General features: G+C 36.6%; 2 protein-coding genes across 4 annotated transcripts in view; both read right to left on the minus strand.

Annotated features, from left to right (window-relative positions):
• Window positions 1-431: 431 nt before the first annotated feature.
• On the minus strand, window positions 432-11,179 carry LOC127979025 (leucine-rich repeat-containing protein 71-like). The gene is made up of 14 exons (XM_052584127.1): window positions 10,960-11,179; window positions 5,476-5,580; window positions 5,216-5,335; window positions 5,043-5,118; window positions 4,879-4,953; window positions 4,505-4,573; window positions 2,809-2,968; window positions 2,616-2,699; window positions 2,319-2,513; window positions 2,136-2,211; window positions 1,947-2,032; window positions 1,760-1,865; window positions 1,585-1,673; window positions 432-1,009 (listed from the first exon to the last, which is right to left on the minus strand). The coding sequence occupies exons 1-14, from the start codon at window positions 11,042-11,044 to the stop codon at window positions 872-874; spliced, it is 1,464 nt and encodes a 487-aa protein (XP_052440087.1). The 5' UTR covers window positions 11,045-11,179; the 3' UTR covers window positions 432-871.
• Window positions 11,180-11,811: 632 nt separating this feature from the next.
• The window catches only part of LOC127979019 (histone-lysine N-methyltransferase ASH1L), a 29,171-nt gene continuing 18,278 nt past the window's right edge, over window positions 11,812-22,704 (minus strand). For all 3 annotated transcript variants that reach the window (XM_052584113.1, XM_052584115.1, XM_052584116.1), the window contains exons 15-27: window positions 22,619-22,689; window positions 22,265-22,437; window positions 22,001-22,153; window positions 21,526-21,580; window positions 21,150-21,282; window positions 20,384-20,653; window positions 18,952-19,038; window positions 18,660-18,750; window positions 18,021-18,159; window positions 16,829-17,001; window positions 16,521-16,687; window positions 15,508-15,997; window positions 11,812-14,330 (exon numbers count right to left, since the gene is read on the minus strand). In XM_052584113.1, coding sequence (XP_052440073.1) covers window positions 14,239-14,330; window positions 15,508-15,997; window positions 16,521-16,687; window positions 16,829-17,001; window positions 18,021-18,159; window positions 18,660-18,750; window positions 18,952-19,038; window positions 20,384-20,653; window positions 21,150-21,282; window positions 21,526-21,580; window positions 22,001-22,153; window positions 22,265-22,437; window positions 22,619-22,689 — 2,094 coding nt within the window. In that variant the 3' untranslated portion in view covers window positions 11,812-14,238. The remainder of the gene's footprint in view (window positions 14,331-15,507; window positions 15,998-16,520; window positions 16,688-16,828; window positions 17,002-18,020; window positions 18,160-18,659; window positions 18,751-18,951; window positions 19,039-20,383; window positions 20,654-21,149; window positions 21,283-21,525; window positions 21,581-22,000; window positions 22,154-22,264; window positions 22,438-22,618; window positions 22,690-22,704) is intronic.

The raw sequence follows: 22,704 nt of genomic DNA on the forward strand, positions 1-22,704 counted from the left end.
GATGGACCAATCATAGTCGTTCAGTCAGTCTGTGCTTACAGATTTTTACAGACGCTAGGACCATAGACTGTAAAATGACTGTAACATATATTGTAGTAAATTGTATAATGCTACGTGTTGTTAGTGTTTTTTAGGTCATTGTTTTGTGGGTGACAAAGTGTGTTTGTCGGCTGTCGACCTTTGCTATTGTTCAGGAAGAATGAGTTGATTTGAGACATGTTTTGGTAGTTGTAGTGCATTTTGCCAAGCTGAAAGTTGGTTAGGAAAACTGTGTGAACAGTTTTGCCAAAGTGACCTAAGGATTGAGAAATGTGTCCTAGCATCTGTAAAAAACTAATGTTTGATGGAAAACGAATGAGAAATAGAGATCTGCGGATGAATAAAAAAAATAATAACATACATATTATGTAGACTTGAATTTGATGCATTATTTGAATAAACACGCAGCTGGTACAATTATCTTTTAAAGATTTTGACTAATACAAATTAAAATTACCAATTGGTAAACAGTTATTTCAGAAGAAGTACAGAGAAAATTGACATACAAAATAATACAGGGTAGTTCAGCAATCCTTTGCCTTAAAAAGCCCAGACCAACTCAATTACATTTAAATAGAAGCTTACTAGAAAAAGTAACAAAACTAAAAACTGAAATAAGATGTAGTGATCAAAATGTTTAACAAATCAAAACTAATATTCAGCCCTTTGTCCATAACACTGCATGTACAATGTCAGTGAATATGTAAAAATACAATACAGCAAAGATAAATAAGATGAACAAATTATGAAAACATGAATTATTCGTATGGTTGAGTTGAGGCAGTAGCTTTCATATTTTTCATATATTAAACCCTTCTTGTCATTTACACTGTTAGGCATCATTGGTGGTCTTGGGTTCACCGTGATCCTCCTCCACCTGACCAGAACGTTTTTTCTTTAGAGGGTCTCTGAGAGACATAATCTTCTGTATCTTCAGGAAGGTGTCACAATCTGAGTGAAAATGATTCTTCTGAAAAACATAGTTAAAATTAAAGGTGCTGTAGGGAACTTTTGTAAAAAAAAATATTTTTTACATATTTGTTAAACCTGTCATTATGTCCTGACAGTAGAATATGAGACAGATAATCTGTGAAAAAATCAAGCTCCTCTGGCTCCTCCCACTGGTCCTATTGCCATTTGCAGAAAGTCATGCGCTCCCGGTAAAAAACAACCAATCAGAGCTGCGGTCCGTAACTTTGTTTGTGTTCAAAATGTTGAAAAATGAACATAATAAGCGAGTACACCATGAATCCATTTTCCAAACCGTGTTTTTAGCTTGTCCTGAATCACTAAGGTGCACCTATAATAAGTGTTTATATTCGGACTATTTTAGATTGCTTCGGGGATACCGCGGCGGAGTAACCCAGTACCGTTGTGATTCTTCATAGACATAAACAGAGAGAAGTAGCTCCGGCTACAATGTTCTTCCGCAAGACGCAAGCAGTTCTGTTTATTAACCGCTAGAGCGTCAAAAGTTACCTACCGCAGCTTTAAAACAAGCTCTTTAAAAGAATTTTGAATGAGAAGAAGAATGATGATACTCACGTTGAGAGAAAGACGCAGAAGCCCACCTTCACGCTGGCCTTCCAGAGAGGAGAGGAAAACCTTGAGGGACTGCTCAGTCAGTTTATTTCCTGCATTATCAGAAAAGAAATTGTTACAGCAAAACAAATATGTTTCACTTTAATAACGAATGAAATCAATCTTGAAATGAAAGCACCTGAGAGATTCATAGAAGTAAGGCATGTGTTTCCTGGATGAATGACTTTCCCTCTAGTGTGCACAATTCCAGGATCCAATAGAGGAATCACTGTCTCATCCACTCTCTGACAAACAAATGCTTCCATGTTTAAGGGGAAATATCTTTGAACTATATATATCTATAAATTGTAAAAGCTTATTCTTACCTCTTGTTCAGATACTAGTTCAGTTACTAGTAGATTATTGTCTTTGCCTGCTGATTTTCCAGCCTGACTTCGGGGAACTTTATTATCTGTGTGAAAAGCATAACTTTTTAAAAAAATGAAATATATCATTTAAAATATAAAGTCCGCTTCTGAATCTCAAAGAAACAGGTGTCAAAGGAAATTAATTACCTTTCTTGGCCACCCTTGGCTCCTCTTTCTTTGCTGCATGACCTGGCGTTGGTTTCTCATCTTTCTTAGGGTTGTCCTACACACAATAAAGTAAAATCATGCAACAAACATCATGAAACAACTGTGTTATATCTCAATAAAAAGAGATAGACTCTAAATGTATCGAGAACAACACTGCTCTACCTTCTTTTTGGTGGGGTTCTTTGTAGTCTTGTTGAGACGATCTAAAGAAGAGCTGCTGCGGACGGAAAGAGGCCGCTCATGTGAGTCTGCAAGACTAACTAGAGATGGCTGGACCATTGTTGATTCTTCACCTTTAATTAAGAGCTTCCTCCTCTCAACTATCTCCTCATGTGTCAGAGCAAAGTGACCAAGCACCTAAATAAGGAAATGAGATAAAAGATGAATAGAAATATGCATGTTTAATGTGTCAAGTAAGGCAAATATAATGTAGTTGTTAAAAGGAGTATATAAGTATACCTCAGCTAAATGAGCTGCTCCATTATCCCCTATTTGATTGTAGGATAACGACAGACACAGCAGGGAACGGTTGAGACGCAGACCCTTTTAAAGAGAAGCATAGGTCATATTAAAAAATCAGTTTTAAGTATATGAAGTCTTGATATCATTAGAAATGTCTGAACACCTTCAGATGGCAGACTTCAATACACACCTGAGCAATGTGAATTGCACCTGCATCACCAATACTATTAAAGGCTAGGTTGAGTGACAGGAGGTTTTTGTTGGCAGAGTGTATAGTGGACAGAGCCGAGCCAATCAGATGAGCTCCTTCCTCTCCTATATGATTATTACGTAGTGATAAGTCCGTCAACCTAGCATGGACATTATTTGAAAAGAGCTTAGTGACAAAAAAAACTACAAATAATGCATTTAGTCATTATGTGAGAAATGCATTGCAACACACTTAAATGCTATATTTCAAGCAGCAAATATATATATTTATATATATATATATATATATATATATATATATATATATATATATGTGTGTGTGTGTGTGTGTGTGTGTGTGTGTGTGTGTGTGTGCGCATGTTTTTGTGACATATCAGGACACAACTCTGTATAATGACATGGGTATGACACAGGTATTACAAAGAGAAGGTTTTTCAAAACGCTTATAAACCATATAGAATGAGGTTTTTTGAGAAAGTAAAAATGCACAAAGTTTCCTGTGAGGGTTAGGGTTAGGTGTAGGGTTGGTGTAAGGCCATGGAATATACAGTTTCTACAGTATAAAAACCAAACAAAAATGTGTGAGTGTGTGTGTGTGTTTGTGTGTTTGTGTGTGTGAAAGTACCTACTTTGATTAAAGATTTTATCTATCTTTATAGAAGATATTTGTAATCTTTAAAGTTTTTAAGACCTCATAGCCTACGTGACTGAGATTAAGTACAAGGGGAGTAAGAATGATTCATGTGAACACTGCATGCAAAGATTATTAAAACCTTGACAGTTCATATGTAATTTATATATATATGGATGCCTCTGGGACCCCTAGGCACCTGGAGACGGTTAAAAAAAAATGTTTGATCTTTAAAAAGAGACGGGGTAAAATCTCAAGGTAAAAAAGGTGAATCGAGAGAGCAAATAAATTATTGTGGAAAGCAAGGGGCAATAACATACATAAAAATAGTGACGTCTGCTTATCGGACAGTGACTGATAACAAAATTGTATAAGAATGCAAGCTTGGAGTTTGTAAGAAACCAGTTAATATAGTAAGCAGTCATCTTGGCTTTGTTAAACTTTTTTTTCTGTAAAACTATTTATTTTGCCATTAATTGTAATAACAGCCAGTGCTCCACACAGAGATCTGATCTCATCGTCCTCCTTGTCTGTCTGGATGATGACATGAAGAAACAGAACAAACTAAGACAGTCAGAAGAACTGTTGCAACATCTCCAAAATGCTTCAAGAAACCTTCTTGCAAAGCAACCTGAAAAACTATGCGCAAGTACACCGAAGGCAAAAGCTGCTTTAAACACAGAGGATGGTCCCACCAAATGTTGAATTAATTTAGTTAAAAAAAGTTATTTGATAAAGACAATCTATTTGTGACAGCATCCTCCTTTTACAACATGTTTACACAAGTGCCTAAAACTGTCTGCTGATTTGCCGCTCAGTAAAGATTGTGTATTATAACCAATGCTGAATTTTTTTTTGCTGTTTTTGTTGTTTAATCAAATTTATGTATCCTTGCTCAATAAAAGTCAAAAAAAGAATAAAAACCATTCATTAAAAAAAAGAAAAAAAAAACAGAATATCCCACAACATTTACCCCAAACTTTTGAATGGTACAATAGATTGTAAGCATCAGGTGTGTGTATGTTTAAAAATGAAAATGACTCACATGCTGTCTTCCCCTATTAGTAAGTGATAACTCTGCTCAGGGAGTAGATTACCCTCTAAAACCACCTTCCTGTCAAGATAGAAAGTGGTAGGTAATGTCATCAGATTTTCCAGTATCTATTACCATAGTTTACTTTCTGAATAGATCTTTTGCATGTGGTGAAAAGCACAAACTAGAAGGCTTATAGCACGCTAGTGGATATGATTTATCAAAGATGCTCATTTAAGCCTTAAATAACTTTGAGATTAAATTAATATTAAATGAATGAATTAATGAAAAGTTATTTCTAACACACTGAATGTGGGTCTCAGTAACACTGGTAAGAAATAATTCCAAGTCATTCTAGCCTTCTAAAACAGTTTGACTGTCCTTACCTGAGGTTTGAGCACAAAAACACTGTGTTTCTAATGGAGGTGAAAGTGGAATCCGTCAGGCCCGCACGCCACATGCTGCAAAGTATCACCATTAATTGGAAATTGGCATAACATGGTGTTTATTTGCAACAGCAACACTCATAAACACACACTCAAAGTCTTACTGTAAGCATTGTAGGTTACTAAAGGAAGGCAATAGCCTGCTCAACACCTGAAGCACCACCTCATCCACCTTCCATCCTAAAATTAACAGCAACAATAAACGGAGGCATTTTGATATTAAATATTTCTTACGAATGTGAACAGTTATGTCTCATTGTTTACAAAGAAGCCTTACCAGATATTTTTACTTCCCTTACGCTGCCGTGGTCTTCATTCTCCAGCTCTATCTGGAGGCAAGGCTTAGAAGACCACGTTGTCATTTGACTTTCTAAAGATGTCTGGAAATGATTATCCCCTTCAGTCCAGGTTGGAGTTTTTATTATGAAAACAATATGAGTTTTTTAATATGGGAGACAAATAAATAGCATTAAGTATAACATTTCATCCTAGTAGAGTCAACATTAAAATGTATGTTTTATGTACAACAGTATTTACCCATAATTCCTCTATTTGTAGCTGTTGACTGCTTTATCTTCACGGAGGGGATCTCTTTCACACCCATGAGTTTGCACAGCTCTGTGAAGTCTAGCTCCAGATTTCCTAAGCACAGGTAATCACCTAAGTTAGTGTGATCGATACAAAAACACACTGACATTGACTTTATGTGCTCTAGGGATTAGCACACAGCATTTGAACTCCAACAAACAGCATACCTTCGGACATTGCATATATTTTGGTTATTTAATTTGGTGCATGTAAGGTTACATGTCCAGTTCACTTAGTTTTGTCATGGCCACGACAAAATAACTTGTTGGAACGTGATATTGTGGTGTGGCGCGTCCAATGCGTAAATAAACCTACGATAATCAGGGATGGACTCCTTAATATTTTACGAAATTATTATATTATATAATCATTATTAACCATAGTCCTTGGCTACCGGGCTGTATTATATGGGATAGTCTGCATTCAAATTAAGTTTATCATGAATAAATGTTACATAAAGTGCATAATATAAAATAGGCCTACAATAAAACATCTCTATCCATCCTACATTCTTTTTAAGTCCATTAACTGAACGTCTTTTTCCCGTAATTATTATTATCAGCCGATTATTATTGGATATATTTTTTACTTCATTTCTATCTCTTTACTTAACGTTCTGAATGCTTTTGTAAATAATAGCCTACTATAAATGCTTGACATGCCAATCAAGCTTTGATTATGCTGACTGGAACTGCTGGAATAAAGTTTAAATTTAACATATATTTCATTTTATTTCGGCTAATCAATAAACCATAATTATAAATACTTTAGAGTTTCGTTGAGGAGTTAATATTTACTAAAATACTAGCATAATTATACAAAACCAGGTAAAGCGATACACAAATTGAAAAAAAAGTAAGCAAATATAACAATAAATATAAAAGTACAGTCCTAATAAGTTAATGTAATATTAATAATAATAATAACAATATACAAATATTTAATTAAATGTTTAATTTAAATAAAAATGTTTTATCTATTTTCGATATAATCCCGGCTTGCTATTGTAACGCAGGTTTGTTAACGCATTAAACTCGCGGCCAGAAAAAAATATGTTGTTCCCTCAACATCATAGATATATAAATGCCTCAACCAAAGTCCTCAACATAACATCTCGAGGCCATCCCATAATATCACGTACCCACCAGCATAGACATATAAATACCTAGACGCATCATTGGCCGCTTTGAGCCGTTGCCGCATCGTCCGCCATGTTAGTGAGGGCAAGACTGCCTTAAAACAAATGAAAGTAAACGGAAGCTGCGGTTTTTACTGAATAAAAACACCATAACGTTCTCACTTACCAACCAATTTCAGAGGTTAAAAAACAGTAAAAAAAAAAACTTTGCCTCCAGTTGTTTAGTAAGGTTTGGAAAATTATTAATTGGAAGCTCACATTTGTATCACTTGATGATTTCGTTGATTTTTTCGTTTTACAAATCTGTTAATTTAGTATAACTGTGACACATTCATGTAATGTAATTTGAATGTACATTACATGATATGTAGTTGTTTTATTGCTTTCTCTGTGTTCAATCGCAACGTTTTTCTTTCTTTTTTTTCTCTCTTTCTTGTGTCTCGGGTCAGAACCATAGACAGTAAAAGAAATGGACACAGCGACCCCATTGGAACTCAATTGAGACAAATGAAGCCCAGTTTTAGCGTTTTTTTAGCACTTCCGTTTCTGACGCGCAGACTCAAACGAAGCTTGACGACGTCAGCAACCTGTCTGACAGATGTAAATCTTCTAAGTGGCTGTGCGTGAAAACTGCCATCGTTAATCTTGCAGAGACGGCGAGCTTGAGCGGGGAGTTCTTTGTCATGAGTGAGCAGGAGTAAGTATTCTGATTAATTATTTTGTATAGTATTTTAAACTGTAACGCCAGTACGCCATATTAAGTTAATTGTCTGCGAGCTTCTCCTCCTGTCTGTACGGTAATGCGACAGAGAGCCGAGTGGTTATGACGCAATCGTTAGCCTATTTTTTACAAAAACTGTTTATACGGGGCCATAATGTAACATAGAAGGTAATGGAGCACTTTATACATTGTCGTGTATCTTTAGAAATAAATAATGGACAAACAGAGTCTTTAAACGCCTCAGATGTAAAGTTATTCGCTGTCAAAGTGACGCCAAAATGAATGGGAGTCAATGGGAATGCTAACGCAAGTGAAGTTCTGCTAAAAGATGGCAGCCCCCACCCGACTTCAACTTCCGGTCGAGTTCCTTGCCCCTTGGTCAGAACACAGCCCATTCCCTTTGAAGTACTGGGATAAAACCTAAATAATACATCTTTAAACACTAATAATTTACTATAGTTGAGAAAATTTAATAAAACAAGTAAATACAAATCACACACTTGAAGTCTGCTTTTCATTTTGATAGCACTTTAGCCTACAGAAGAATACAACAAATAATAACACATGTAACTGATGAGGCTATGGATCCAGTGAAAATTAAAATATGCACTAATACAGTGCACAGTAGAAATATAGTAAAAGTGATATGTTCAATTAAAAAGTACATGTAGTACAACTTAAAGTAAAGTGAATAATATGAAAAGCGAGTACAACGGTACAATAACATATGAGATACAATAGATTTATTAAATTCTATGTATAATATGAATAATACCATAATAAATAACTGAACAACAATAGGTTAATAATAGCAAGAAGAATATGTAATATAAAGGGTGGAATAATACAGAATAGATAAAAATGAAGAATAAATGAATAGTAAAATAAAGAGTAAAATAAAAAAATTGAAATGTAATTTTAAAATACTAATTATTAATCAAATTAAGACACAACTAATGACACAACACAAAAATATTGTGGTTATGAGTTCCAAATTGTGTTTAATTAATGAGCTCCTTAAGGTGAGACACCTACAGGCAAAAACACAGATTTTTCAAGCAACTGTCAATTTTGAGATTTGGGCTTTTTGGTTTTTCATAAAGTGCTTTTTCAAACTAGTGGAAGGAAAACATCCAAAAGACACTGTTAAGTGTTTCTTTTATAGCACTTTATCTGTTTGTGTCAATAGATTTCAATTACAATGCATATTCTTAAAGGCCGTTTTCTCAAAATGAGTTTTTTGTTCAACACTGAGCCATAAATCTCCACTTCAGTAGCACTTACACACACTAAACTTTACATTTTTATTCCTGTCTATATTCAAGGTTTTTACAGAGGGATTTGTTCATATATATTTTCCTTGATTATATACAACATTTTATTCCCCCCAAAATTGTGAAAATATATTGTTTTCTGGCTGTTCAAAGTATTTCCTGAATTATGGAGTGACAAAAAAAGATAACCAGAATTCCTCTGTAAAAACATTTGACTCTAATATGTCAAAAAAATTAAACAAAAATTTTGAAACTGACTTCATCTAGTGTTCAGATTTTTGTACTAGACATCTATGCAAATTAGCACATATTTCATGAAATAATGCCTCATTTGCATATTTAAACATAACATTTTTGAAAACTTGTAATAGAAAAAATGTTGGCAATAATCAATGTAATCAATCAACTGGGTAAGTAAGGTGATAACTATTAGGTTTTTTTTTTTACCCTATTCACCTGCAGTGTCTCGCCTTAAGTATAATATATACATGTACTTACACACACACACACACACACACACACACACACACACATATATATATAATAGAAAATCCTCTGAATCAATCTCAGCTCAAGAAACACATTTTATTTAAGTTCTGTCTTTCTCTGGGAATAGAGTGGTTTATTTGTGAAGACAAAACCTGACTAATAAACATTAATTCCCCGCCGCTTCCCTCAAGATTTTCTATTTTATTCAATTAATGAGTCAAATAATGTAAAATACTTGATGATGCTTGACATTTTTTTCTATAATGCACATTAAACACACTCATGCAGAAAATACACATTTTGAAACAGTGGTTTGTTTTTCCATGTATGTTGGGCGGCACATTGGAGCCTGTTTGCGACTCGGTTCATTCAGATCGGCACTTCGGAGCCTGTTCGTGACTCGGTTGATTCAGATCGGCACTTCGGAGCCTGTTCGCGACTCGGTTGATTTGCACTTCGGAGCCTGTTTGCGACTCTGTTGATTCAGATCGGCACTTCGGAGCCTGTTTGCGACTCTGTTGATTCAGATCGGCACTTCGGAGCCTGTTCGCGACTCGGTTGATTTGCACTTCGGAGCCTGTTCGCGACTCTGTTGATTCAGATCGGCACTTCGGAGCCTGTTCGTGACTCGGTTGATTCAGATCGGCACTTCGGAGCCTGTTCGCGACTCTGTGGATTCAGATCGGCACTTCGGAGCCTGTTTGCGACTCGGTTGATTCAGATCGGCACTTCGGAACCTGTTCGCGACTCTGTTGATTCAGATCGGCACTTCGGAGCCTGTTCGCGACTCGGTTGATTCAGATCGGCACTTCGGAGCCTGTTGGCGACTCGGTTGATTCAGATCGGCACTTCGGAACCTGTTCGCGACTCTGTTGATTCAGATCGGCACTTCGGAGCCTGTTCGCGACTCGGTTGATTCAGATCGGGGCTTCGGACGGAGCCTGTTCGCTACTCGGTTGATTCAGATCGGCACTTCGGAGCCTGTTCGCGACTCGGTTGATTCAGATCGGCACTTCGGAGCCTGTTGGCGACTCGGTTGATTCAGATCGGCACTTCGGAGCCTGTTTGCGACTCGGTTGATTCAGATCGGCACTTCGGAACCTGTTCGCGACTCTGTTGATTCAGATCGGCACTTCGGAGCCTGTTGGCGACTCGGTTGATTCAGATCGGCACTTCGGAGCCTGTTGGCGACTCGATTGATTCAGATCGGCACTTCGGAGCCTGTTCGCGACTCTGTTGATTCAGATCGGGGCTTCGGACGGAGCCTGTTCGCTACTCGGTTGATTCAGATCGGGACTTCGGAGCCTGTTCGCGACTCGGTTGATTCAGATCGGCACTTCGGAGCCTGTTTGCGACCCTGTTGATTCAGATCGGCACTTCGGAGCCTGTTTGCGACTCGGTTGATTCAGATCGGGACTTCGGAGCCTGTTCGCGACTCGGTTGATTCAGATCGGGACTTCGGAGTCTGTTCGCGACTCGGTTGATTCAGATAAGCACTTCGGAGTCTGTTTTTATTATCGTGTGACGGTTTTTAGGTGTCCAATCTGTCGATGAGTCAGGTATGTTTTCTTCTGTCCTGATGTGAGAGTTGCCCGTTCCAATATGGCGGCGACGTTGACGTGCGGTCGAGCGGCCAATGAGGCGTCTAGGTATTTATATGTTTATGCCCACCAGCTAATATGACGGTCCCTCAAATGAATATATCGTGGCAACGATAAAAACTAAGTAAACCGAACATGTCACCGTGATTTAAAGATCATCTGAAGTCATAATCTAGTCCGTCTATCTGTGTTTACAGTCACTTAAGTTACCTGCAGTTTTAGGCGGTTCTTCGTCAGTCACAGAATCCACCTTGTCCACTTTCTCCTTGGAGGATTTTTCTACTCGTTTTTTCATTTTTTTTAAGGCGGGAAACTAACCAGCAGTTGTTTAAACCTTACACAAAACTAAATTGATTAATATATAAATGATTAATAATTATAATGAATACACGGTTGAGCAACGGTTATTTAGATGTGTCGCTCGCTCAGGTTGTATTCCGTTGTCATGTCAACAGCTGGCGCCTCACTTGAACTATTATTTCTATTGTCGTCAACCTATGGCGTCACCTAGCGGATGGCGGGAAAAAGAAAACTCGGAAAGTAGTACACCTTTCAGAGATAACTAATAAAAAGGACAGATTTACTTAGTCATACGTTAATAAATTGAGAAAGCAGGGTATTATAAAAACATCTTTTAACTCCACAGAAAATAAAAGTATATATTTTGCATATCACACATGTATTAACTGCAGTAATTATTTTTCTATAGGTGTAAAATGACCAAATAGAATAAGATGAATTACAGTAACTTGCTTTAATAAATGCTTTCATAAATATCTAAAGGTGCTTATGAGATTCACTTTTCAAATTAATATAATTCTTCTGTCAAGACATAGTGGTAATATTACTTAAATGTAATATACTTTAATCTTTGAGGTTTAAGTCTAAGTTTTGATCAAATTAAAGAGACACGAAGAGGCATATATTTTAGTGATCACCTTGGATTAATTTTAAAGCAAAAATTATACAATTTTAATAACGAATGGCAGATAAATGCCTCAAGATTTAATAGATGCATCAGTATATGTGAAAACATCAGTTAGCATTAATTGGGAGTTCAAATGATGGTACGCAATAGTTAAAATCCACTTTATTTGAAGATGTAATGACTGTCCATACAGTTAAAATACGATTTGTCTGTATACCTGGAGAAATAACGGTTATGACCTAATAAAGAACTGATCACAGATTCTCTGCTAAATGTATGAGCAACAGGCAAGTATATTCACAATAATGTAGTGCTTTTTATTAAAAAACAAACAAACAAAACAAATAGAATATAAAACAAAAAAAAAAGTAAAAACCAACAGCATTTTTCATGACTTTATAATTACAAACTTTGAACCAGAGTGGAAGAAGTTTCGACAAACTGTACACAACATCACAAAATGCCTGCCAGTCTGTCCATATACAATGCTTGCATCTTATTTTGTGATTGTCTAAAAAAGAACTAAACAAATCGCACAAAAACACACAAATACAAGCATTATATTTATGACCGCTTTCACAAAAAAACATAATCATTTCTCATTTGAAGAAAAAAAAAAATTAAAAAGGAGATTAAGAACATGATACTGGGTTGACAGCTTTTTTTTCTGCCAAAATATCATTTTACATTTTTATGTTGGTTTGTTTTTTTAGTGTTCAACACTTTGCAGCAAAAAAAAAAAAAAAAAAAAAAAAAAAAAAAACGAGGAACATTACATCTTTTTCTCCTCAAAAAGTAATAAAAATAATAATAATAATTAGAATAATGTTAATATTAATTATTACAGTGACGGGTGCCAGGTGTGGGGTCTCTGGGCGTCCCGTTCCACAAAGACATCATCAGACGATCCTCTCTAAAGCAATGAGCTCAATTCATGGTTTTGGGTAGCAAAGTTACAGAAGGTTCGTCACTTACGCCGGAAATTTGTAGCGATTATTAATCATAATGTCTGCCGCTTTCTCGTCAATACAAATCGCATAATAATCATAAGAATCATAATAATAATAATAATAATAATAATAACACATATAGGGCTGAATCCTGTACAATACAATACACAAAACCCATTATCAAGATATTGCTTTTGGAGGCATTTCTCACATTTTCCTGTCTGTTTATATACATAGCTTGGCACTATACAGCTTTCTTTCCTTTCATTTGTCAGTTTTCATCGTTTTTTTATTTTATTTGTCCTTGTCGGTCCATCTAAGGGGTTTGAAATACTTATCCGTCATAGCTGATGCATTAAGGGATAAAAACTCATCATGATTTTGTTTATAAACATTCTCCATGGCAACCTAAAAAGGCCATTAAAAACTATAAAAGGAAAGCAAAACAAAACAACAACACGAAAACCAGAACCCGACCCCGTCCCACCCGCCCTGCAAGCCCCTCACAAATAATATGACATTACATGATAAACAAGAAGTTCTTGTGAATTTAACGGTTTATTAACTGCTGTCAAGCCCTTAGTTGTTTCCTCTTTTGTATATATTATTAGAATGGGCTCACACACACACACACACAGACGCACGCACACAAACACCTTAAAGAATCTCACACACTACCATAAACAAAAAACTGTGGAGATAACGGCATTCTAAGGCGTTATATAAAGCCAGCGTGCCTCCACTGCTAGATTTTGTTTGTTTTTGTATTTATTTTGAGCTGGTGAATTAAATACTTTTTAAAAAGGGGGTGGGGCTGGCAGCCATTCTAAACCAATCACAATGCCCACGATAACAGGAGCGAAACATTCCAGCCCAGTCCCGAAGTCCCGAGCTCACAAATATGGATACCCCTGTCGTGCTCCATTCCTAATGTAATTACAGTATAACAAAGAAAAAAAAAACTAACAGAAAAAGAAGGTAACATACTTATGTTTTGCTTTATCATACAGCATTGATCAATACTGCGTGAGTGTTAGTGTGTCTTATCCGTACATCTCCGGGAGCGAATGATGTCCTTGTTGTTAAAAGTGCAGTTAGCCAACGTTCTTTCTCAGCTCTGTCTCCTTTCTCTCTTTTTCCCAGTCTATGGGCAGTGTGTGTGCGCTACACTGCACCTCCTATGATGATCCTGTTTATGTAGTTTTTGCCTCGTTTTCGTTCTTGGTTGCACTCAAGTCATTCCCGTTGTCGGCCACAAGGTGGCGCCAGACTCCCATGTTTCCATTTGCGCCCGAAACGAAGGCCAAATATAGTACCACTTAGTCACAGGAGACATTTGACAGAGTTCATCTGCAACGATTCGGTTAGAATTTCAAAGCGTTCTTCAGTTTAAACTTTCCTATGTCTGACACTTGTTCTTTTTAAATGCATCAAGGTTGATGACTTGCAGCAAGTTGCATGTCCTCAGTGCACGAATCTCGGGCTGGTCTCTCTTGTAGCTCCTTTAGAAAAAGCAACCGCAAGATATAAATATGAACTTGTCACCTTTCACTTCTGTTCATTATTCTCTTGCTGCTCTGCAAGCGCGCTCGGCAGAGAGTGTAGTCAGCATTACTTCCTGCAAATAAATTCGCTCAGCCCAAGCGTCCGTCTGCGGAGGCGGCGACCAGAGCCTTCCTCCAGAAGATACGTCACATCTATCGCTGTAAAAGAGACATGACCACATTAGTTTGCATCATAGAAGAGGTTACAGTAGATGTGTAGTAGAGTGGGGCAAAATGAGCGGATTATGAATACACATGGTGTTTAAAAAGTGTTTAAACATGAGACTTCTGTAAATAATTTTTAAATATATATACACATGTATGTATATATATATATTTTCTATTATACAGAATAAAATAGGGCATATTAAATAATAACAATTAGCAATAACATTATATAATAATAATAATAATAATAAATCATATTATTACTCTTTCCCAACTAAAACTGTAAAAATCTGAATAAAATAATATTTTACTGACTAAAATGATCATTTATGGCTGTATCTCAGAATAAGGTCAAAGATAAAATTCTAAAGATAAAGAAAATTGTTATAAAAAAAGTATAATGTAACAGTTATATTACAGTTCTATTATATTTTAGAACAAAGTAATAATATTACAAATAGTATTCATCATTAATAGAAATAAAATACTATACAATCGAAAACTTTAAAATATAAATTATTGTCAATTAATGACATTTAAAAGTGAATCTTAACAGAAAATGTCTAGGTCAAAATTCACTAAATAAACAAACAACACCATTTTTCATGAAATATCCAGATCAAATCTAAACAAAAACGACAACAATATATATTTTTCTGTATAGTATAATACACAAATATCATATGAATTATTAATTTTAATATGAATAGTATCAATATGAATATCTATGTAATGTCATTCATATAATTAGTGTCTTCTAAAACTGTAAAATATGAATAAAATTACAAATGATTGATCACATTTTTGGGTGAATCTCACAGAAAGAAATGCCCAGGTCAAATTTACCCCTACAAAATAAAAATAAAATAATAATAATCTGTGATATAAATGTATTATTGTTTGCTTTAAATATTCAACTAATTATTTGAAAAATGTTCCGTAAAGTCCTTTTCAAATTCAGCATTTGTGTTTGGAGCAACAAAGATTGGTATTGAATGCCAAAAAGCAAGCCAACAATAAAGAGGCTTTTACAACATCATCAAAAATTATGAACATATTGGTGATACCATTGAAAAAAATAAAAACTGTGGGATTACAGAATGAATTGGATGGGAAGGAATGCAATCTAACTAAATCCTTTTGGTTAAATCAATATTTGGTCTCTTACCATTCTTGCTGGGCGCCTGGTGCAGCAGGTCGAGCAGAATCTTGTTTAATCTCTCTCTCTGTGCTTCTCTTCTTCCCAGGATGGATGGATGAAGAGGTGAAGAGGAGAGTGAGGAAGAGCAAGGGGCATCCAATGCATCCCGCCCTCCTCCTCCTCCTCCCCCTCTCTCTCTGGAGCCCTCGTCTGTCTCTCTCCTCTCTTCACCCTCCTCTTCTTCCTCAATGTCTTCCTCCTCCCCACCTGTCCTCCTTTCCTGTGACGTGGAGATCTGGGGAGCAGGAGCGCTGGAGTCCTCCTGAGTGGTCTCCATCTCTCCCTCCGCTCCTCTCCCTCCGTCCTCGTGCCCATCTCTCGAGAAGCCAGCAGACAGGGGGTCACATGACACACTGGGGGAGGGCTCTTCATCACACGCTGATGCACCTTTGGGCCGCTCGCTCTTCCAGGCAGAGCGGCCGCCGTTCCTCTTGTAGTTATCCGGCACATAGTGAGGCTGTAGAGAGAGAAAATTCTAATTTACAGATAGTCGATAACACCACTTCCCACCCTATCCAAAACTGTCAAAATATGAATACAATTACAAATTATGGGCTATAACAAAGAATGGGTGACTCCTAAAATGGCCAGTCGAAATTTCAAGCTTAAATAGAAAAATATTAAATAAAAATAAACAAATCAAAATTATTGTACACACTCACACACATACAGTAATTATTAATATAAAACAAATACTAATATTAATATCAATAAATATTACAAATACATATATATTAAATATTCTTATAGCATTTGCATATCATTGCTCTTTTGTTGTTTTTGAATGCTTCCATTGTCCTTATCTGTAAGTCAATAAAAGCGTAAGCTAAATGACTAAATGTAAATCTAATGTAGAAATTACACAAAATAATTTATCAAAATAAATAACTTAATAATCAATATTTATGTTGTCATGTAAAAAAATCTTCATGGTTCTAAAGATCAGTTGTGTGAGATTCCTAGCTTATACAGCTACTCACTGAGAAGTCCCTCTTCGGCGTCAGTCTTTTGGGGAAGTGGTTGAACGCATAGGACTTGGTGCACACTGGGTACCGGTTGCGGTGGATCTTGTAGAACAGGTGTGCGGATTTATCCAGCCGGTAGTCGCAGATGTAAACATCCTGTTCCTTTACCCCTTTCGGACGACCTGAATCCATTAGCGAGAGCATCCGGCATTAGCATGCAAAGCGTTTGGTGGTTTTCAGCATGTAACACCTGGTTCAGTGCATTTCTTGGATCTCACTGTTGGTTTGTTTATGTAAAACTGTTGTATGTGTGAATGTCTCACCCTTGCAGTAAGTATACAGGTCCAACACACAGCACGTTCCCACCACCGCCTCCAGCGGTATGATCTCATACAGAGGCACTCGGAACAACTCGTTCTGATAGAAGCGGCGGGAAGGAGAGTGGTGCGTCTCATGGGGACGGAAGTAGTGATGACCAAAGGCAAACCTCTCACCTCTAAAGAGAGAAAGAGAGTCGAGATCAAATCTAAGGTCCATGCAACTTTTATTTAAAGAAAAGCACTGACAAGGAATTAGTGAGACATGGTCCTTTCAAACAAGAAGCCACTGAGCCTAACCTTTACACTAAACATTACAGTGATAGCAATGTTTTTCCATGGTCAATTCTTAATTCTGACACAAGAGTGCAAATAAGTGTTTGAATGTGAACATTTGATGGCACTTTAGTTTAGGAACTAAACTAAACAGTGTACATAATACGAACATACTGGCTGTTTATTAGTACTTAAACACATACAAATAACTCCAAAAAGGCATATTTCACCCAAAATGGAAAGTTCTGTCAGTAACGACGCACCCTCATGTCGATCCAAACCTGTAAGACCTTCGCTCATCTTTGAAACAGAAATGAAGATATGTTTAATGAAATCCAAGAGCTTTCTGACCCTCTATAGACACCAACACAAGAAAAACATTCAAGGCACAGAAAGATAGTACGGACATTGCTGAGATTGTCCATGTGACACCAGTGATTCAACCTTAATATTACGAAGCTACAAGAATACTTTGTGCACAAAAGAAAACAAAAATAACTTTATTCAACCATTTCCTGCTTCAGCAGCACCAAACGTTTGCATCATGGTACTCTCATGAACATGCGGCAAAGAAAAAATTGTTGAATAAAATCGTTGTTCTTGTTTTCTTTGGACACAAAAAGTATTCTTGTAGCTCCATAATATTGAACTGATTATGTGGCATGGACTTTTTATCTTTATGTGCCTGAATGAATGTGGTAGTTGTGTTGCTGTCTATGCAGGGTCAGAAAGCTCTCAGAATTCATCAAAAATATCTTAATTTGTGTTCCATGGATGAACAAAGGTCTTTCAGGTTTGCAACTTATGACAAAAAAATCATTTTTGGTTGAACTATCCCTTTAATCCAATCAATACCTTAATTTAACAATTACCTTGCTAAGTATTAATAATTAGCACATTTGGAATTTGAGTGTAATCTCACTTTTCGTTTTTCCAGAGTTTCTCAATACGGAAGATGTCCAGTTTGTCTCTGTTGATATGAGACAGGAGCCGGTATGACTGGCGCACCGGCTGGCCTTCTGTAGTGCGTCTGCTGTCTCTCATGAGGTACACACAGTCACCTGCAACAGCCACACGCACACAAACACATTCGGACCAAAATATTACAACATACACTACTGCCGGACGTTTAAAAAAAAATATGTCTGAAAATTGTCTCATGCTCAACAAGACTGCATATATTTGATCAAACAGTAATATTGTGAAATATTATTACGATTTCAAATGTAAAATTTTAAATACTTTAATATTACAATATTTAAATATTATTAATTGGCACTCAAGGAACATTTCTTCTGATCAATAGCTGTACTGCTTGATATCAATAGTTGTAACAGTTGTACTGCTTATTACTTTTTGGGGATTCATCAAATAAACAGAAAGCTCAAAAACTGAAAAATAAATTTTAATATAAATATCTTTATCGTCTTTTTATCTATATTATGTGTCAATGCTGAATAAAAGTTTTTATTTCTTTTTGAAACAAATTAAATTCTGACCCCAAACTTTTGAACAGGAGTGCAGGTTTCACAAACACACACACATACACACACACACGCACCCTGATGCAATAGTAAGTCATCACGAAGCAGGCATATATAGTAGATGGATCCTGACTGGGCATAACTGGGTTGGGGCACCATTGGGACCTCCTGTTGAAACATGACAGGAAATGCATAAAAGACAAACACACAAAAAAAGCTTTCAAAAGTTCTAAACTTCCTGAATGAAGGAGTAGATCTAATCCTGGGGTGACCTTTAAAATGTTGTGATAAGAGACCATATGGCCGTGCTAAACATAGTCAGAGAGGAAGAAAGAATTGTAAAGTTACACAGACTGAAAGGTCACATACCCTGTCCACTGTACGAGGGTCACACTGCTCACAGAGATAATGCTCCACATCGGCGTCTAATCGCATACAATCACAGTGCTGCCACACCTGACAGACAGAAACAGAGAGATACATAACCTATACTTCCTCAAATTACACATGGTTTCAAACCAATACACACAGATACATACACAACAATACACAGCATGCATAGTGATAGAATAATGAATAATTAAATTAGTCTATTAGCTTTTTTATTTTTATTAGCTCTAGGTTTTATTGTTACCTAAAACTAAAAGTACTGAAAATAATTTTTTGGTAACTGAAATGATGCTGAAATAAAATAAACTATAAATATTAGATGAAAAACAAACTTGAATGGATATTATTTTTGGTTCTATTTCTAGCATGCACGCGTGTTTTCTGCATGGCTCAAGCCGCATCTGGGACGCGCATCTCACGCAGGCAGTCTGCAAGCTCTAACCTGTTAACATGGGAGCCGAATTAAAAACGGACAAGCCACGCAGCTGAGACGCTTATGCCACGCATCCAGTGCAGGCTAATAATCAGCTTAGATACGGATACATTTTCTACTTGTCCTACGTGTTTGCATCTTTATATTTTGCTGGTTTGCTCGGCACACGCACATTTGTTTAGTGAAGTTCACTAAACATTAAGACTTGCTTAAAGTGTTCTGCGTAATGAAAATGTGCGCATTGAATTGATCCAGTCGTGTTCAAATGATCACTTAACGTTTGTCATGACATCTCTCTGCTGGCATGATAAATGTTATTTTAGAAATTAATAATTATTTTATTTTAACACGACATAGTTGTTCAGTGATAACTATGAAAAAAAAAAGATAGCCATAACGGTCTTATCAACGTTGTATCTGAATGCAGATAAACATTTTGTGATTATTACAGATACAAATACAGATGCTGGCTGTTACAGGAAAATGTAAATATGTCAATTATAACGTTTTGACAATTTATGTGTGTAATTGTTGCATATGGCTATGAACTAATAAGCGTTTATTGATTAAAAAAAACTATTTAATGTCTTTTCATTTACAGTAGCCACAAGTAGTCGAGTAACTTGAGTATTTTTTTAATAAAAAAATCAACTAGTAGAAATCAGGATTCGTGCAACCCCTAGTGTGTGTGTGTGTGTGTGTGTGTGTGTGTGTGTGTGTGTGTGTGTGTATATATATATATATATATATATATATATATATATATTCAAGACTGTATTCTCAAGACTATATTATATTAATTATATAATTTTATATTAATTGTTATATTAATTTACCTAGATATGAAATCTGATCACACCTTGCCTGTCTACAAGGTGAAAATCTTTAGTTTAGTCACTTTGAAAAGAAATGCCACAGAACTCTCCTCAAAAAGGCGATTAGGGATTCAAATCCCTAATCTTAAGTATGAGCACATACCATGCACTTCTCACACTGGATCATGAGCCCCTCATCCTTGTACATGCCACAGATGCAGCGGATCACATCATCGTCTTTGTCATGGCTGCCCCCTCCATCATGCTGATGGTGGGCGTGGTCTCTCTCTAGCGAATCAGAGCTGTCGGCCTCACTGGCCGTCTCGCCCACAATCTCATCGATCTGTACAGCAGCCTCATGACGTGCACCGTAGTACGCCTTCCTCAGCCGGCACACGTCACGACCCACAGCAGACTTACGGCCATAATATTTCTGTTGAGAATAAGGAAAAGTACAAGAGAGATTAAGGAAAGCAATGCAGAATATGCCAGAGAAGATACTTTTAAGTGATTTGTCATACTTTGAGTACTTCTTACATTAACTACAATGATTTTATAAACTATAATTATTTACAATTTCATTACTTAAATATTATGACATGGCAAAGTCAACATCATACATCAGTAGGCTATATCATAGCCTACTATAATCATATTTGTGAGTGCGGTGGGTAAACGCACGTGTAATAGTATAGTGGATGCGGGCAGCTCTTAAAGTGACAGCAGTCTAATAATCCTGCTGTCTGTCGTTTATGTTAATCAAACAGCAAATGAGAGAAAATCTCTCGGTGCTCTTGACAAAATCAGTTTTGTAAAAATTAATAAATAAATAATAAACTCATATCATGACATAAGATTTTGTTCATATCACCCACCCCCTATTTGAGAGCAATGAGTATAAGAGGTATATGAGTATAAGTGGGACTAACCTCAGCATTACGAAACACTTTCAGCATGTCCGAATCGAATGCCTCGACGGTTTTGTAGTGTCCAGTGAGGATCTGCTTCTCTATGGTACTGAGATCTAGCGGATCGGTGACCTTCTCATAGTACTGTACATTCCTGTTTTCGCATATGGACATATCACGAAAGGTAAGTATTGGCATGAAGGATGAAGATGTTACAGTGACCATAACACACATCTTTGATTGTTCTCACTACAGTTACTAATACCTCAAAATTTTATAAGAACTATATCTGCAAGTCACTGACAACCTTTGTAGACCCTTTAACTGCACCAAATATTCAAAAAGTACATATTTATATGGAAAATCATTTGTACTAAGAACATAATATTGTTCTCACCTCTTCCTAGAAGGGAGGTTAAGCAGCGGAGCAGCAAGAGTCTGACCAGATGAATCTTCAAAGAACAAGAAAGCAACTGATTATCTGATATGCCATATGCAGTGTGTTTAACTGAAAGGAAGTCTCATGACACTGAGGCAATAAAACAAGAATGCACTACAATTAGATTGAAACTAAAATCAACATTCTAAAATGCAGATTTTTGCAGAATCACATAAGAAACTGATTGAATTTAGCATAACTACATCATTTCAAATGAGATTTCCATCAAAACAAGCAAGTAATGAGTGTCAGCACATGGTAATAAGTTCACAACCGATTTCAGTCTAGACAACCGACTGTCTCACTAACTACAAGTGCATGTTAAAATCAATGTCTACACCATGATTACGACCTTTGCTTCATGCTTTGCATAATAAATTTTTTTTTTTTAAAGTATGATGGTGTTTGTGTGAATGAATTAGTGTCTGTTTACCTTTGTAGCTTGTGATCATGTCACAGATCTCCTTGAAGATGTGTGCCAGGCGTGCAGTGCGTGTAACTTCCGTGTTCTCCTCGGCTGCCGCAAGTCTGCGTGTGCGCACAGAGCGTGACGTCTGCAGCGCTGAGAACTGAGTCAGAAATACATCTGGAAAAAAGCAACACACAATGCTAACCGTGCAGCGTTTACCTGAAGACTCGAAGCAGAATAATGACAAACTTGAGATCAAGCTGATGAATTGTGCGCGTGTCCACACACCTGACTTGATGTTGCCATCATCGCGGATGACTCCTCCCCAGCGTGTGTAAAGAGACAGCCCACTGTTCTCCCTCTCTCGCTCTCTCTCTCCCTCTCGTTTCAGAAGTTCCTGTTTCTCCCGCATCTTCTCCCAATTCCGCAGCAGGAAGACTCGATGTTTCACCACAAAGTTCCTAAATTAAACAAGAAACCAGCGGACGATGTCTGAGTGTGAGAGAATGGTCTATTATATTAGAGATTGTTTCTTATAAAGTCACTGTTTATTTCAATGTGCCAAATGTAAAATTAAATTATGTTAATTGGTAAATGGTGCAAAATATGACCCTTTAAAACCAGTGTGTGATGGCATCCTACCGCTCTCTGTTTGACATAGGCTTCATTAAAAGGTGCTGGTAAAATTTGCTGCTGTCACTGGACTCTTCCTCCTTAAAGCAATAAAT

This window comes from Carassius gibelio, chromosome B19 (genome assembly GCF_023724105.1).
Source record: "Carassius gibelio isolate Cgi1373 ecotype wild population from Czech Republic chromosome B19, carGib1.2-hapl.c, whole genome shotgun sequence".
Lineage (NCBI taxonomy): Eukaryota > Metazoa > Chordata > Actinopteri > Cypriniformes > Cyprinidae > Carassius > Carassius gibelio.

Bases quoted from the DNA above. Each gene is read 5' to 3' on its own strand.
- LOC127979025 (XM_052584127.1), bottom strand. From the start codon at position 11,044: ATGAAAAAACGAGTAGAAAAATCCTCCAAGGAGAAAGTGGACAAGGTG. The intron at 5,119-5,215 runs GTAAGGCTTCTT...TGTTAATTTTAG, and splicing joins AAGGGAAGTAAAAATATCTG to GATGGAAGGTGGATGAGGTG. The intron at 1,866-1,946 runs GTAAGAATAAGC...TTTGTTTGTCAG, and splicing joins AACTAGTATCTGAACAAGAG to AGAGTGGATGAGACAGTGAT.